The 17,976-nt window shown below is 43.6% G+C and overlaps 1 protein-coding gene across 1 annotated transcript in view; it reads right to left on the bottom strand.

Annotated features, from left to right (window-relative positions):
- DNAH7 (dynein axonemal heavy chain 7) overlaps nt 1-17,976 on the bottom strand; it is a 438,794-nt gene that overhangs the window by 123,115 nt on the left and 297,703 nt on the right. Inside the window, exon 46 of the mRNA XM_040357086.1 lies at nt 1,580-1,743. Within this exon, the coding sequence (XP_040213020.1) occupies nt 1,580-1,743 (164 nt within the window). The remainder of the gene's footprint in view (nt 1-1,579; nt 1,744-17,976) is intronic.

Below are 17,976 nucleotides of genomic sequence, written 5' to 3' on the forward strand. Positions count from 1 at the left end.
CAGTGGACGTGTGCGATTTGGTTCCTTCACTTTAAATTTTCAGGTGAAAATGTCATTTTTGGAGATTCAGATGTTCGTATTTGGATTTATCACACCAGGTCAGGTGCCCTCAATATGGGCGGAGTCATAGGCATGTTCAGGGGTGTGCTGGATGTGCCAGGGCACACCCTAATCACACCCTAATCACCCTGTGCTCCATTGCCAATAATAAGACAGTACAGCCTGCCCTCCTGTACCGGGCCCATGTTTTATTATTAGTGACAGTTCATGTTTGGTGAGTGGAGCGGGGTGGGGGGGAACTGGATTACAGACACCACTGCTATTTGCCTATGATGGTGAAAACAGTCATTTATCATTTGGTTGGCAATGTCTGGGGTTTTCCCTGATGCCCATTAAAATCATTGCCTGAACCTACTGGATCAAGAGATTGGTATTTCATATCTATTACAGTAAAACCTTAGTTTGCGAGCATAATTCGTTCCAGAAACATGTTTATAATCCAAAGCACTTGAATATCAAAGCATTTTATTACAGGTATAAAATAGAAGAGAGGCACCTCTAAGTGTAGCAATAAGTTGCTAAATGTTGTACCTTCACTAAATGTAACCATATTGCTACACTTAGAGTCGGTTCACACTAGGGCGACACGACTTCCAGCGCGACTTTCAGAGGCGACTCCGACACGACTTGAGCATGAACCACAGGGCGATCTGGGGCGATTTACAACACGACTTGAAGTCGTCTCCAGGACAGGAGACTTTCCAGTGGCCAATCAAACAACAATCAGCTCTAGGGGAGGGGGAGGGAGAGGTTTGCCTGAGAAATGTATGTTATCTTCCTGGAAAGTCGCTTCAGTTAAGACAGTGATCAGACTTGGATCAGACTTGGAGGCGACTTCCATTGAAATCAATGGGTACAAATCGCCTAAAAGTCGGATTGAAGTAGTACAGGAACTTCTTTTGAAGTCGGAGCGACTGGAGTCGTGTGTATTAACACCGCTCCCATTCACTTGCATTGTTTTTCTCGACAGCGCGACTTGGGACGACTTGAGGCGACTTCAAGTCGGATCCCAAGTCGCCCCAGTGTGAACCGGCTCTTAGAGGCTCCTCTCTTCTCTTTTATACTCAGTTGTGACATGACGCTACTCTTATATCAAGACATCGCTTGTATATCAAGGTAACATTTATTAAAACATTTTGCTTTCCTTGCAAAAAGCTCTCAAACCAAGTTACTCTCAAACCAAGGTTTTACTGTAGTGCTGTTTGTGTCTGTACCGATGTAGTTTTGCAGTCAGGGATATTTTATACAGAAAACAATTAAACAGTCTTGTCAGCTCACACACTGTAAATACTTGTACAATGTACATGTACTTCCAGCAGTAAATCATGCATTTATTTATATCAATTGAACGGTGCCATTTTCACAACCAAATGCATAACCAAAAATAACAAAAATACACGATTACCATAAACATAGCACCTATACATTAAAAATGGCAGAGATTATTATTCACGGTTATGAAGTCTAAACTTCTGTGCATTTCTACAACACTTTACATAATCATAACCACATTACTTACGAAATAATAATTCCATTATCAACAGAGAAGCTGTCTGAAGGTAAGCCAGCAATATTCCACGCTCTGATTTTTACAGGTTCCCCCAAACTGCTTGTGAGAGAAAAGTCCTCTGAACAGGGTAAATTATTTTGCTTGCAAAGTGATGTCCATTCTTTTACTTGCATCTAGAAAACAAAATGCCAAGTTGAGTAGCTTAAAAAATTAACGTTACATGAATGGGACATACACTACATAGACAATCATAGTTTACACTGCCAGAATAGATTGTTTAAAGACAAAATTAGACCTGGTCTACTAAATAAAATTTGAAAACCTTCAGTAAAAAATGTGTGAATATTCACTTTAATTATTCAATCGTGGGGAAATGGTATTCCTGTTGATTTTAAATATCCAATGATGTGCATATGCTTTTGACACAATTTTGAGTGATTCTCCACTCATTTAGTAAACCTGCCTTATTGCCCACAAGAAAAAAAAAAGATTAGACATGCAGTAGTTTATTATAATGAAGCAATATGATTGCACTGAGCCATTGACAAGATCAATTTAATAATAAATAATGTTATGGGAACAGCAAATCTGAACAATCAGATGCAGTGATTTTGCAGCACAGTACCGCAAGCTCCCAACTCTCAACCCAGAAGTAGGAACGGAATGAACTTACAGTGGTATTAAAGCCATAAGTAAACATGTATTATATTGCAGCTTACCAATTCTTAAGCCCTGTACACACGATCGGATATCTGATGGAATCTAATCCAATGGATTTTTTTGTTGCATATTCGATGAAGCTGCCTACACACCATCGATCAAAAATCCGACCGTGTCCAAACGCGGTGACGTAAAACACTACGACCTGCTGAGAAAAATTAAGTTCAATGCTTCCGAACATGCGTTGACTTGATTTTGAGCATGCGTGGATTTTTGACCGATGGACTTCCACACAGACGATCGTTTTTTTCTATCGTTTTTCATCCATAGGAACATTTTAAAACATGTTCTATTTTTTTTCACCGATTAAAAACAAACCAATGGGGCCCACACACGATCGGTTTGTCCGATGAAAACGGTCCATCGGTCCGTTTTCATCAGACAAACCGATCGTGTGTACAGGGCTTTAGATGTAATGGCTGTATTCGTTTTCTTTTTTTAGACTTTCTTTCTTCTATTTTCATCTGGACAGTAAGTATGTTGTTTTTCAAAAGAACAAGCTATTTTTCAGATGTATACAGTTACAGGAATCAGACAAACCATTACACACTGACAGGGATACTTACAATGATCCGCTTCTACTTAATTATGCAAAACCTTTATCCCATAAGGAAAAAAACGGTTTGCTGTAGCTGCTTATATAGTGTTAGCCAGAGTTCAAGTTCAATTTCTTAGTGCTTTTAAATCTGCTAGTCCATCCCCCAGACTGACAATGCTGCTGTCCTAAGGTGCCCCTGTGCTCCTGCATCTAGAGTGGGGGACCTCTAATACAGGAGGTGTATTACTGCCAGATCACCAGATGAAAACAGAGGGAAAAAAGCCTAAAAAAAGAAAATTAATGCAACCACTACACCTAAAGATTGGCAAGCTGCAATATTTTACATTTTTGGTTTTAGATTTAATACTGGTTTAAGGTTCAGGCTGAACACATGTACTGTATATTAGAAGTCAATGGTTGTTAAGGACACTGGTGGATGCAGGCACTGTCGAGTCCTTAACAACCAGTGATGTCACTGGCATTCACATACATGGCCAGGAATCTCCGGCAAAAGAGCTGGGGATAGTTAGAAAAAAAAAAAGCATTACCCCATAATTCATTCCAGGCCCTTAGGGTTTAATATAGATTTAAAAGGAATTCCAATGCAAAAACCAAGAAAAAAGGGTTAGGTCTCTCCCAAAAATCCACACCATAGCCCTCTGCAGCCCACTTGCTTTTTCCTCCCTTTTCTGGCCTCCCAAGCATGCAGATAAGGGCCTGGTATAGAATTTTGGAGGCGCAGGGAGGCTTTACGACTTTCTTTTTGTGTGGGGTCCCCCTTAAAATTCATACCAAACCTTAAGGTATGAATTAGGGGGAGCCCGTGCCATTTTTTTTATAGGAGTCACCAATTAACATCTTTATGAGACCCTCATGTATGATAAGAATCTGGTAAAGTAGAATGAAATCCCTAGCTGTTTTCTTTACAAACAGAATGAAGCAGCTGGGAGCTGTCATTTTGCTGTCATTTTAAACAAACTTTTTTCTTTGTCAATGTCGGTATTGCTGATTACTTGGCAATGGCATAGAATGGAATAATAAAAAGTATTTTTACGTTGTTTCATTCTGTTCCACAACACAATGATTTAGCTTTAAGCTTGACAGTTTTACTTTACATGTGGAGCTAATTATAAAAGTTAAGCATTCACAGAATTGTTGGCTGGTTACTTAAATTACCTTTGCAAGTCCTGATTGAAGCATGGATATACACAAACAACAAAATCTGGTTATCATTCTGTTTGAAAACTGCACAATACTATCAGCATGTACTATAAATGCCAAACATGCCAGTTAAATATATACTGATATCAGCATTTATTGAGCAGTCACATGCATCAAGTTTGCAGGTTCACCACCAGCAATAAAGAACAACCAATAATGTAAGTCATAGTAAATTTCCTGAAAATAAAGGAAATAATAAATAATAATAATAATAAGTTTGGACTTTAGATACATTTTAAGTATTATTCAGGAAATTGCATCTGCTAGAAGGAATATGATTAAAGATGAAAAATTACACAATAAATGATCTGCCGGCAGATAATGCTGCTAATTTTAAAATACTAGCTCTGTAACACATGATGATATAATAACACTAATTCTGTTGCAGGAGGCAAATTCTGAAGAGGAATCAAGAGAATTGTAATTTATATATTCGTGATCCAAATAAGATAACACTGTAATCACCACAACTATAGACATCATGTAATTAAGGCACCGACTGGGATGAATTAATCAAAACTTTAATTATCAACCCCCTGATTATTCTTTTTCTTCTCCATGGTTGCTTAATTACAAATGACTTCCCTTACAGAATTCCTGTGTTGTAAAGCTAATTCTTTCTTTTGTAGACATAGTCCTAAATAACAGTGAAGTGAATGGAATTTTACAGAATCACTTGAAGATGATAAATAATGTAACAATTAACAGTAAAACATACATTCACAATATTTGAGTATTTTGTTCATAGCAGGTAGTAAATCTTTCCTGTCATCACTTTGCCTCTAGAAGTCAGAAAATCATAGGGGATACTGAAAAATAAGTGAAAAAAAGGGGGTGACTAAAGCGCTGGCCAATACTAACCAAATAAGGGTGAGAAATGTGCTGACAATCGAAAATAAAAAACCAATGCAGCTCAAATCTAAATTGTGCTAACAACAAAACCAGTGAATAAATAAAGTGAATGATGAGCGCAAAGGTAAGTGGAATAAACACATAAACAAATTAATTAAGTGAACAATAGAAAGAATAATTCTTAGGATCCTCTAATGGAGGAAATGACTCAAATCCACAATCAACACTGGTGGCTTGAGTAATGTGCAAACAAGGATGAGCCTCTGATGAAGTCACGTGTCGTGACGTAACGCGTAAGGCGTATCTAGACGTAACCGGAAGTGACGCGGCATCTCGTCCGCACTATCGCTGTATGCTATTTCGCGTTGCTCTATTTTTAAATTTTAAAGTTTTATGCTATGCATCCATATTGTTTGGTAATCTATTAAACGTTCGTTGGGAATTACTTCACTATTGGAGCCTTTTTTCTTTTCAACCACCCTGTGTTTGTTGGGATATGGAGCCGCCATTTTTGGGAAGCCTGGATCTTCATACAGAGAGAAGGACACGCTTCTGGAGAATAATCTACAGGACGGCGGTCGCCCATCTGAGAAGGGAGAAGTTTGTGTACAGTCCAGCTGAGGATTCCTATGCTGTTTTCCCCTGTGAGGGAGGTAAGCGCTCTGTGAGCCCAGTCGTCGTGTGATTATTTACAACACATGTAATTGGATCATTTCATCGCTGCCAGCACTTATACACAGATTACTTGATCATTTATTGTTGCTATTTGGGACACTTTATTTATTCATTTATTTATTGCATTTGGGACACTTCATTGCATTGATCATCCTTGTTTGCACATTACTCAAGCCACCAGTGTTGATTGTGGATTTGAGTCATTTCCTCCATTAGAGGATCCTAAGAATTATTCTTTCTATTGTTCACTTAATTAATTTGTTTATGTGTTTATTCCATTTACCTTTGCGCTCATCATTCACTTTATTTATTCACTGAAAAATAAGTGACTATTTAAAAAAATCATTATTTTCCCTTTGTTGTACAAATTATATGACATAAATATATACTGTAACAACTCAAGAAAGAAAATGCCCATGTGCTGTTGTCATCTACAAATCCGTGTCTAATGTATCATAACCTTTTTTTCCAACTGCATATTCAAATATTTCCAGTGTATTAAAGTCATGTGTTTTCTCTGACAGGTACAGAAAATGTAAAAACAGCTTTTAAATTGATTGTAAAGTCTCAGGGCCGGATTCAGATACCTGAGCGTATCTATCCGGCCGGTGTAACGTATCTTAGATACGTTACGCCGCTGTAACTTTGGGCGCAAGTTTCGTATTCAGAAGGAACTTGCGCCCTAAGTTACAGCGGCGTAACGTATGTGGGCCGGCGTAAGCTCGCCTAATTCAAATGGGGATGTTGGGGGCGTGTTTTATTAAAATTTGCTTTGACCCCGCGTATTTTAAGTTTTTTTTGAATGGCGCATGCGCTGTTTGTGAAAAAATCCCAGTGCGCATGCTCGAAAATCCGCTGCAAAACGTCATTGCTTTCGACGTGAACGTAAATTACGTCCAGCCCTATTCGCGAACGACTATATGCCGAAAAAAGCCTAACGTAGACGAAGTAAAAAATTGCGCCGTCCGAACGTACGTTTCTGAATCTCCGTATCTACCTAATTAGCATAATTCTCGCGTAAACATACGGAAGTGCCACTTAGCGGCCAGCCTGAAAATGCAGCCTAAGATACGATGGTGTAAGACACTTACACCTGTCGGATCTTAGGGATATCTATGCGTAACTGATTCTCTGAATCAGGCGCATAGATACGACCTCCCGAACTCAGAGATACAACGGCGTATCAGGAGATACGCCGTCGTATCTCTTTTCTGAATCTGGCCCTCAGTTTTTTTTCTATTAAAATAACAAACATGTTATACTTCCCTGCTCTGTGCAGTGGTTTTGCACAGAGCAGCCCAGATCCTCCTCTTCTTGGGTCCCTGGCTGGAGCTCCCTGCCCCTCCCTCCTGTTGAGTGCCCCCACAGAAAGCAGCTTGCTATGGGGGCACCCAAGCCGAGCTGCAGCCCTGTGTGTCCATTCAGACACAGAGCTGCAGTTTGGCCACTCCCTCTCTCTCCTGATTGGCTAACTGAGTTTGATTGACAGCAGCAGGCGCCGATGGCTCCGCTGCTGTGTCTCAGCCAATTAGGAGGGAGAGTCCCGGATGGCCGAGGCACTCGTGGACATGGCTGGATAGTGAGGGATCTCAGCTAAGTATTGGGGGGCTGAGGGGGCTGCTGCACACTGAATGCATTAAGATAGAAAACCTGACTTTACAACCACTTTAAGCATGTTTTTAAACTGCGGCCTGTGCAGAGTTGATTTGAGGTCCCTTCTGTTATAAACCATAAATTGCTAAAGGGAGAAGGCTTCCTACACGCTGTCCTACCTTATATTACACAAATTGATAGTGTACATTTCATATCTTTTCAGTACACCTTTGTTAAATAATTGATTAATGAAATGCAGAGATGATAGAAAATAAAACACCATAACTTTTTTCTTTCAGCAAATTTCTTCTGCACACAACTGGATGTAGTCTGCAAAATACAAGTTACCAGCGCCATCCACAGGAGTATAAAGGAATTAAATACACATTTGTCTACAGGGACAAACATTTCTGAACATTAAATTACAATGTTAATGGGGGCGTGGCCTGGAGAGCAATGGAGTAGGACGCATGCAGTGGGAGCTCCGCTTGTACATACACCTGTTTTTGACATCCTGCCTCAATCCTGCTCGATTTCTGCCATCCTCTACACCCTGGGACCTGTCCTTCACAGTCCCCAGAGCCTGCCAACTTGCTAGAGCGCTGCCCGAGGCCGCCATTGCAGGGCTTCCATGTCCTGCAACTACCTCAGGACAGGCCGCGGCTTCAGCCTAGTTCCCGGAGCGGCGGCCATCTTGCTTCACCCTACGATGGCCCCAGCAAGTTCTCCTGGTCTCCCTGACTGTCCTGAGTTCAATTACCTCCTAGTACAGCCTCCGGACCCCCTGAAGCCACCACTGCAGCACCTTCTAATCCAGCAGCTGCTCTGAGGTCAGACCGCGGCTCCGGCCTAACTCTCAGAGCAGTAACCATCTTGCTCCACCCTGCGACGGGCTAGGCAAGTATTACAGGACTCCCTGACCGCCCCGAGCCCAGTTTCCTCCTGCTACAGCCACCGGACTGCACAGCTATCCGATCGCTACCTGCAGCTCCCATTGTGACACTCCTGAACAACGGCGGAAGAAGGGAAATCTGGCCTAGCAAGCAGTGGCCATCTTTGTATACCCGGGGAACCTCCTGGCCACCCCTGGAGTAAGTCCCTGTCAAAAAAGGCCTTCGAGGCCACCGACAAGCTAGCCAAATACTGCCGGCTTGAAGAAGGCAAACAAGCCAGAGATGGTGCCTCCTCGGACACAGAACACTCAGTGGTGGCCACTAACAAAGTACTTGATGCTATCACCCTGTCACAACACAATGTCACAAATTGATTTCATCAACATTTCAAAGTCCCTGACACCTAAACTGGGAGATGTGGGCTTTGTTTCGAGAGTACTCTCGGATCATGCCCCCTACTGGATCACGATTCAGCTCCTGAAGGCCTCCCCTGCTACTGACTACCTACAGGTGCTGGAGGAGGCGTTCCGTTGGGACCCCTCACCCAGCAGGATTCAGACGCGACAGGTCTTCCAATTGCAATTGCATATTAAAAAAGCTAAGCAACGCATCTTTTTCTGCAGGCAAAGGGTGTTTGAGTATGGGGAAAGATCGGGCAAACTACTTGAGTAGCTCGCCCATCTAGATTCGCGTCCCCTGGTGGTGGTGTCGTTGGCCGACCCACAGGGGAATGACGTCACTGATCCGCAACAAGTGGCGGAGGAATTTGGGAGATTCTATCGTCCACTCTACACTTCCGGAGTCACCCACACTCCCCAAGATACCAGAGACTACTTAGCGGGAGTTAAATTCCCTAGATTGACTAACGACCAACTTGACCTCTTAGAGGCCCCTATTACCAAGGAGGACATTTCTGAGGCCATCTCCTGTTTGGCCACATCTAAGCCCCCAGGGTCGGAAGGCTTACCACTTGAATTATATGCCACCGACTCTGAAACGCTAACCCCTAAACTCTATAAACTGTACAAATCCATATTTGATTCAGGAATTCTACCCCCATCTATGAGAGAGGCCCAAATTGTAGTAATCCCTAAGCTTGGTAAGGACCCTAAATACCCAGAATCGTATAGACCTATTTCCTTGCTACAGGTGGACATCAAAGTACTAGCTAAGATCCTAGCCTCCCACCTTAACCAGGTCATTCTGTCACTGATCCACCCTGACCAGACAGGATTCATGCCAGGGAAAAACAGTGCTATGAATATTCACTGCCTATTAATGAACATTCAGGGGTCCCATGATGAAATCGGCTCGAGGGTTGTGGTGGCTCTGGATGCCGCCAAGGCCTTCGATTTCGTGGAGTGGAACTACTTGTGGGAGCGCCTCTTGGGATTTGGATTTGGCCCCAACTTTATTCGCTGGGTTCAGCTCCTATATCAGTCCCCAAAGGCCAGGGTGTTTGTGAACGGTTGGCTTTCCGACCAATTCCCACTAGAGAGAGGGAACAACAAGGCTGCCCCCTTTCCCCCCTGCTGTACGCCTTGGCTGTTGAGCCATTGGCCATCATGATTCGCGCAGACACTAGCATCCGAGGCCTTAAGATAGGGAACCTGGAAGGAAAGATTGGGAAATATGCAGACGACATGCTCCTGTACTTGGCGGACTCGGTCCCTCTCTTGTTGCAGCCCTCCGCTCCATAGAACGTATGGGTGGCCACTCGGGTCTGAGTATTAACTGGTCTAAATCCCAGATCCTTCCAATTGACCATTTCCCCCCTCATTCACGTCCCCCCCTTTGGCTCTCCCAAGGGTCTCCTTGATCAAGTACCTTGGTGTGCAAGTGACCAGATCCCTCACAGGCTACACACTATTGAGCATTGAACCCCTGTATACCCTGATCAAGACCAAGACACAGACTTGAGCCAGACTGCCCCTAGGTGTTATGGGATGTGTCAGTTTAGTCAAAATGATACTCCTCCCAAAGATACTCTACTTGGTGTGGCATGCCCCCCTGTATACACCACAAACAAATCGAAATAATTGAATCCATTCATTTATATGGGGTCACAACAGACACAAATTATCTTGGAGAATTCTGAAGAACCCAGTGTCAGGGCTGGGCTCAGCCCTTCCTTCTCTGTGCTGACAGCTCAGCTGTCAGCTAATTACCAGCTCCCATCTCTCCACAGTGATCCACCTGTTGATGATCCTGCTTGCCAGTTCTGCCTACTTAAAGCCTTCCAGTTAATTTGCTCTTTGCCTTCACATGTGTTAACATCACAAGAGACTTTCTCCTGTGTTCCTGTTGAAGACCTGCTTGACTGACGTTCCCTCTGGCTACAGATCCTGCTTGCTGTACTACTACCTTTATCCCTGGCTCTTGGGCATTGGCTTGGCCGACTACCCAAACTGGTTACTGAACTCTGGCTATGTTTTGACTATGCTTACTCTGTTTACCTTTTTATTTTTATCATTAAACAAGTGTGATTTAACTGTACTTCTGTCTCGGTCTGATTCATGGTTTCTGACAGTAGGCGAAGGCCATGAATTCAGAAGATGCAGCCAATCCACTTGTTAATATTTTTTCCCAGATTGGATGACCTGGATCACCACATGGATCAGTTTGCCACGGCGATACAGAAGCTTCTGAATCGCACCGCTCGTCTAGAGTCTCCCACTGTGGCCGCTCCAGTAGTCTCTGTGCAGGCACCCGCCTTGAGTATTACCTCTTTAAAAAGGTATGTCTGGTTCCGCTCCACCCAAGCGATTTGGGGGCGATCCAGTTCAGTGCAGAGGGTTTCTCAACCAGGTTGAGATATACTTTGAGATGCTGCACCAGGCGTTTCCCCACGGACAGAAGCAAAGTGGGTCTTGTGATATCTTTGCTTTATGATAGAGCCTTGGCCTGGGCAAACCCTCTATGGGAGACGCAAAAACCTGTGGTCCTGAGTTACCCAGAATTTGTGGCTTTCTTCAAAAGGGTATTTGACGTTTCTGCACGCTCCGCTTCTGCTGCCAAGTGCCTTATGTCCATCAAACAGAGTACGAGGACGGTTGCAGATTACGCCATTTAATTAGGGCATGCAAATCGCCCCCATGCTTTGGCATATATGCTCTTTTTTTTGTGTGGTGGTGAAATCACCTCCTACAGCGTTGGAGTCACGGCTTTATGTATTGTGGAAGAAAATGCTGTTGTTGTCAAGATAAATAAATCCGTGGTGCAACTGAATGGCGTACCTACTAAGCAAATGATGGTTAACAATAAAACAAAGTAACATTACAGTATAACAGTTTGGAGGGGGAGGGGTCTTTTGAGGGGGTTGTGATAGAGTTCCTGTATGTATTTTCTGAGAAAAAAAAGCCCTGGCAGGGACCACAACTCCGTTGTCAGTGCTATCTGTCATGGAGCCGCTGTCGTCTACAGGATCTTATTCTGAGCCTGAATCTGACAGATGAAAAGAACAGAAGTCGGCGCCTTCTAAGCGTAGCAAATTAGTAATTTTATTGAAACATGTGAAAAGAATATAAAAAACCTACTCACACAGCAGGTGTAAGAACGAGCATGGGTACAATAGTGTTGTCATCCGTGGGGATCCGGGTGGTGGTGATCATCACTCGCGCTGGAGACTTCCTTGCCACAGGCGGCGGCGTCGGCGGGGGGCCGGGCGCCCTCGGAACCAAGGAGAAGGGAGCTGGTTTCCAGGTGTGCTGCGAGGCTAACGTCACTTCCGGGCACGGGAGGATGCGCGCGTTCGGGACATTCATGTCCCTTCATCAGGCAATGGGCTTGAGGCAATTCCCCATTGCCTGATGAAGGGACACGAATGTCCTGAACGCGCGCATCCTCCCGCGCCCAGAAGTGACGTTAGCCTCGCAGCACACCTAGAAACCAGCTCCCTTCACCTTGGTCCAGAGGGGGGGCCGGCCCCCCGCCGACGCCGCCGCCTGTGGCAAGGAAGTCTCCAGCGCGAGTGATGATCACCACCACCCGGATCCCCGCAGATGACAACACTATTGTACCCATGCTCGTTCTTACACCTGCTGTGTGAGTAGGTTTTTTATATTCTTTTCACATGTTTCAATAAAATTACTAATTTGCTACGCTTAGAAGGCGCCGCCTTGTGTTCTTTTCGTTGTACTACAGATAGCTTCATCTGTCAGCTGGCTGCCATCAAGTGAAACTGCATCTATTTCAGTGTTTATGGACATTTTCATATGGACTATAGTATATCCATTTAAACATTTATTTGAACTTTGGCTTCATCTCCCCATATTACCCTCCCCCCTTACCTTTTTTCCAGGATCCTATTCTTTATAGGTTCCCATAGGGAGTGCGCTCAATTATTTGTTTTTCTGAATCTGACAGATGAGTGACTTCCTCTTCACTATCTGTCATGCTCAGAAACGTGTAGGCCTCTTCACTAGTGTACCTTCGATTTGCCATTTTGGGCTCTAAATTTACTAGTACAGTAGTAAGGCTGTCAGCAACTGTATCAAATTCTACCAAAAAAACTGTAAGGCCGCGTACACACGGTCGGACAAAACCGAAACAGACTGAAGGACCATTTCATCGGTCCAAACCGAGGTGTGTGGGCCCCATCAGTCAGTTTTTCTTCGGTCAAAAATGTTAGAACTTGCTTTAAAATTGAACCGATGGACGCCTAACCGATAGGTCAAAACCAACGGCTAGTATGCAAAAGCATTGGTTAAAAACCGATGGGCTGCTGAGAGGTATATAATCTGATCGTGTGTACGCGGCCTTAGAGACTGCAGGGATTAGGCCTGACTCTGCAGACACTGCAGTTATGTGTTTAGTGTTTTGTAAGTGACAGTGATCGATTGATACTGCACTTGGGTGGGCTGTGCTAGGCTGAGGGGCAAAACGCAGGTGCTAGCAGGTATCTGGGCTGATCCCGCTAACACTGCATTTTTGAGAACCCTAAACTGCTGGGGACACTAGTATAGATCTGATCAGATCAGATATTGATCCGTTCAGATACTATACCACTAAGGAAGGTGTATGGTGCGTGCGTGGGTTTTAGGGCTACTGGCACTAATCTGACGCTGCCTGGGGCGGCACAGACCCTATCTGATCTGCTGGGAAGCAGGGACGTACATGTACGCCAATCTGCCTGCCCGTACCATTCTGTCGATGCATATTGTCATGAGGCGGTCGTCAAGTGGTTAATATTTACTATAATTTTATAAGAGAGTTTGGATATCTGGCAATAAATAGGAACAGTGGTGATGTCAGGACTTGTGTCAGTACCTGGGTTGCCTGATGGTGGCACTGTTGTTCCCAGAGTCGAAGGGCGCAGTTCCGGTGGCCACTAGTGGGTGTCTCCCAGTAGTCAGTCTGTTAGAGAAATTAGGCTGCACCTGACATGGGCTGCTGAGAGGTATATAATCCCCCCCTTAACTGAATTTCAGTGCTTCAGTATTCTTCCTGTGAGCCATTTCACTGCCTGAACCTGTGCCATGCTCCTGTACCTGCTCCTGCACCTTATCTCACTCCTTGTTCCGGTGACCTGCTCCCTGCATCCAGCTCCCAGTACCCTGCTCCCTGCACCCAGTGTTTACTGTCTTAGTTCTGACTCTGCACTGCTTATGAGAGCTCCCTACATTTGCACATAGTTAGTTAGGTTATCGTTGGGTTCTGCACTGTCATGTTTATTTTGTCACTTTATATTGTTTATGGTTTACTGGTGTTGGAAGGGTGATATTTGTAAATTTCATGTAACCCTATTTACCTTATTTAAGGTGCAGCCCACTTATCTGGTCACACCTGCTGGTTTCCTGAATGTGGTATACCTTACAGATAAAAATTGGACACCTATATATGGGGCATATGTATTACAAGTGTACCTTGTATTAGTGGTTTTTAATGTATGCATCTACTTATTCTTGCTTTCGGTATTCTATATATTTGCCTGGGTGCCTTGGTATGAAATCCACACACTTGTGCCTTTAGCTTTGTTCTAAAAGATAAACTTACATGTGGGAGAATATATTGTTTAGATGATAATTACCCTATGTGCTAAACCATTGTTTGCAGAGCATTTATTTTCCAGAAAGTTGAAAAATAATTAGGATTGATATGTCACATTTTACATGTTGGTAGCCTTTTCTTATCCTTAAAACACTGCCACGTTGTTAACTACTTCCCATCTGCCCATTGCCTATAAATGGCAGACGGGAAGCCGTGTCGATGTGGGTTAATGTACCCGTACGTCACCTTGCAAGGGCAGCTTATGCGCAGGTCACAGAGCGCACCCGGGGGCCCAGTGGTCAGTACGGTTACCTGGGCATAGTGGATCACATTACTGCTGTGTCCTGGTTATAGGAAGTTGTTTTACCATGTGATTGCTGTGTCCCTTCACAGCAATCACACGGTAAACAATAGAAAATGAAAGTAAAGATAGGTTCTCTCTGCTCTCAATGTGAGAGCAGAGAGAACTGATGCCAAAGCCTGTGAGTGTACAGTAGCCTGTCAGACTGCTTGTACACTCATAAACTGCAGTGCCAGCCTACCCCAGTGTCCCTGATCACTGCCCCAGTATAGTAATAATAAACAATGCAGCCAGTCCTGCCACCTGTCCCAGTTTCCACAAAAACACCACAATACACCATATAAATGTCCTGATCACCACTCTACCCCATACCAGTACCATGATCACTGCCGTCTGCCATACCAGCATCCTGATCACCACCATACGCCATACCAGTACGCTGATCACTGCCATACGTCATACCAGCGTCCAGCATTTTAGAGTCTGAATTGATCAGTTTTCAGATATATATGCCCTAGTTTGTAGACTCTATAACTCTCACACAGACTAAATAATATACACTGTTACGGTTATTTTTACCCCCAAAAAAAGTCTAAATACATTTTGGTCTAAATAAGAAAGATTATTTATTTGCAACCAAAAGAAAGCTCTATTTGTGTGAAAAAAAATTATAAAAAATTCATATGGGTCCAGTGTTGCATGTAATTGTATTGCAATTGCATTGTAATTCAAAGCGTGACAGCGCTGAAAGCGGAAAATTGGCCTGGAAGGGGGTGAAAGTGTTCGGACTTGACATGGTTATTGTCTACTGAATATTATTTGTATTTTAAAAGAATATACTTTAGATATTGTTTAATCATCCCGCAACCTTTCCTTCTATAGTCAGTTTTAGTAATGTATGACCAATTCTGGAAATTCATGTAGCCATTTAGCGGTTGTAATATGACTGCCTACACAGCTTAAAACACTCATTATATGACTTTTTTTTGTTTTTTTTATATATTTTTTTTACCTCACTCTATATTTGACTTCTGTCAGACTTTTATTGGCAATGGAAATGTTAAACAGCCTAGTCTGCTAATATGAATATGTTCCGTATAAACAAAAACAGCTTGTGGCAAACCAAAATGAAAATGCCACACTTCATTTGGAAACAGTAAAATATACTGAAGAACTTTTCACTGCTGAGGATTTTATAGTAAAATTTCAGGAACCAAAGCAGTGTTACATTTTCCATCGATTACATACACTAAATGTAAATAAAACATCTAATTATCACCTTAATATGGTTTATGCGTAATTAAACTAGCATCCTTAGATATTATTGTATTAAATACCAGTTGGGTGGATGAGATGATTTATCTCCATTTACATTATGATCACAAAGCTTATAAAAGATTTGCAGCTCCCTATATAAATTAGTGAAAGTGAGCCAAAGGCTTTTAACGATAACAGGATTTCACTAATGATATCAAATAGTAAAATGTATCTTTATTTTATATGGTTAATAAAATAAAAGACAGAGCAACTCTGCTTTATTCTGAAAGAAATTAGAAAGTGTTCCTTTTTACCATACGGGGGAATATTCAAATAAATTTCAATTAAAATTAGATAAATTACTCAAATCAAGCCAGGTAAACAGCAGAACTGAATAAATATGACTTAAAGCCCCTAGTATAAAGGTTATTCTCAGCATCTGGCCTGTACATGACAAATGGGAAATGGGTAGTTTTTGCTCAGTGGATCCGGATATTTGTGTTCTTATAGTTTTCACCAGTTACATGATTTTCCCAGAATACAGTCCTTCTGATCTGAGTGAGGGTTGAAATAGGTTTAGGCATTGGAGATAGGTTATAGTTACACAATAGAGAAAAGCAAGGAGCACCAAACTCAGTGCAGTATTAAAAGTGCATTTATTTTGACAAGACAAAAACAGCCAAATGGCTACTCACAAGGAGATGAGATAAAAGGGCATGTAGCTATAGTAAGGTCCAGAGTCACTGGGCAGTCTGTGGGATGAGATGGCTGTGTTCCAGATCAGATGGCAGGCCGCTGGAGGATGGAACAGCAATGGAGCCTCTGCGGGGAATCCTGGGGCTAATGGCACTGCAAGCAGCAGCATCCAGACAGCTGAGAACCGGAAATGCGCTTCAGCGTGGAACGCAAGCTCCGTGAACCAGAAGTGACGTGACGACCAATGAGATGAAGCATTTCACAGCTCAGCTGTTTCTTCAGATCTATCTATAGGTGATAATTAGATCTATCTTTTTCCCGGTTCCGGTTCTCGGCTTTCCGGATGCTGCTGCTACTATACGGCTTGCATTGCCATTAGCCCCAGGATTCCCTGCAGAGGCTCCATCCTCCAGCAGCCTGCCATCTGATCTTGAACACAGCCATCTCATCCCACGGACCGCCCAGCGACTCTGGACCTTACTATAGCTACATGCCCTTTTATCTCATCTTCTTGTGAGTAGCCATTTGGCTGTTTTGTCTTGTCAAAATAAATGCACTTTTAGGCTTCATGTCCATGGACGTTTTTAAAAACGGGCTGTAAAGCTAGTACAGACACCAGGAAAAAAAGCAGCATTTTAAATGCGTTTTTTTCCCCGTTTTGCATTGAATTCAATGCATGTTTTGCCGCTCTAGTTTTCAGCTGCGTTTTTCTCTCTCTATTCAAAATCAATGGTTCCCTATGGGAGCCCATTGATTTGAATAGAGGTCGCACCAGAAGTTGGATCAAGATGATCTGACTTGCGGGGCGACTCGTGTGCGGAGAATCTTGAAGGGGAACCCGCGCAAATTAAAATAAATTTGCGTGAGGTTCCCCCCCAGGATGATACCAGACCCTTCAGTTTGGTATTGATTTTAAGGGGGAACACCTATGCCGCAAAAACGGTGTGGGGGTTCCCCCAAAATCCATACCAGACCCTTATCCGAGCACACCGCCCGGCTGGTCAGGAATGGGGGTGGGGACGAGCGAGAAGAAGACCCCCCGAAGAAGGGAAAAGACCGGGCCTGCCGCTGGTAAAAGAGCTAAAAGAAGACAGTGATGTGCCCGGCAGAAGACCCCCGAAGTCGGAAGAAGACCCCCCTGGAGCTGCCTAATAAACTACTTTAAAAACCTGTGCAGTGTTTTTTTTTAATCCACACGCCCATGTTGAGGGCATGCGGACTGGTACGGCTCAGGAGGGGGGGGCGCTCGCTCGTCCCCACCCTCATTCCTGACTGGCTGGGCAGCGTGCTCGGATAAGGGTCTGGTATGGATTTTGGGGGAACCCCCATGCCATTTTTGCGGCGTAGGTGTTCCTCCTTAAAATCCATACCAGACCAAAGGGTCTGGTATCATCCTGGGGGGAACCTCACGCACACGAGTCGCCCCGCAAGTCCCATAGGGAACCATTGATTTTGAAAGAAATGCAGAACGAGGCTTAACACAGCGTTAAGCCTCGTTAAATCACGTTTGTCGGCGCCTGACGTCTTTACAGCTCTAACGCTGGAGCTTCAGAACGCACTGGTCCTGGGGTTTTTTTGCAGCTTAAAAACGGCTCAGCCATTTACAGCTCAAAAATGTCATGGTGGGCATGAGGCCATAGGCTAACATGGAGAGCCGTTTTTAAGCTGCAAA

Source organism: Rana temporaria, chromosome 6 (genome assembly GCF_905171775.1).
Source record: "Rana temporaria chromosome 6, aRanTem1.1, whole genome shotgun sequence".
NCBI classification, from domain to species: domain Eukaryota; kingdom Metazoa; phylum Chordata; class Amphibia; order Anura; family Ranidae; genus Rana; species Rana temporaria.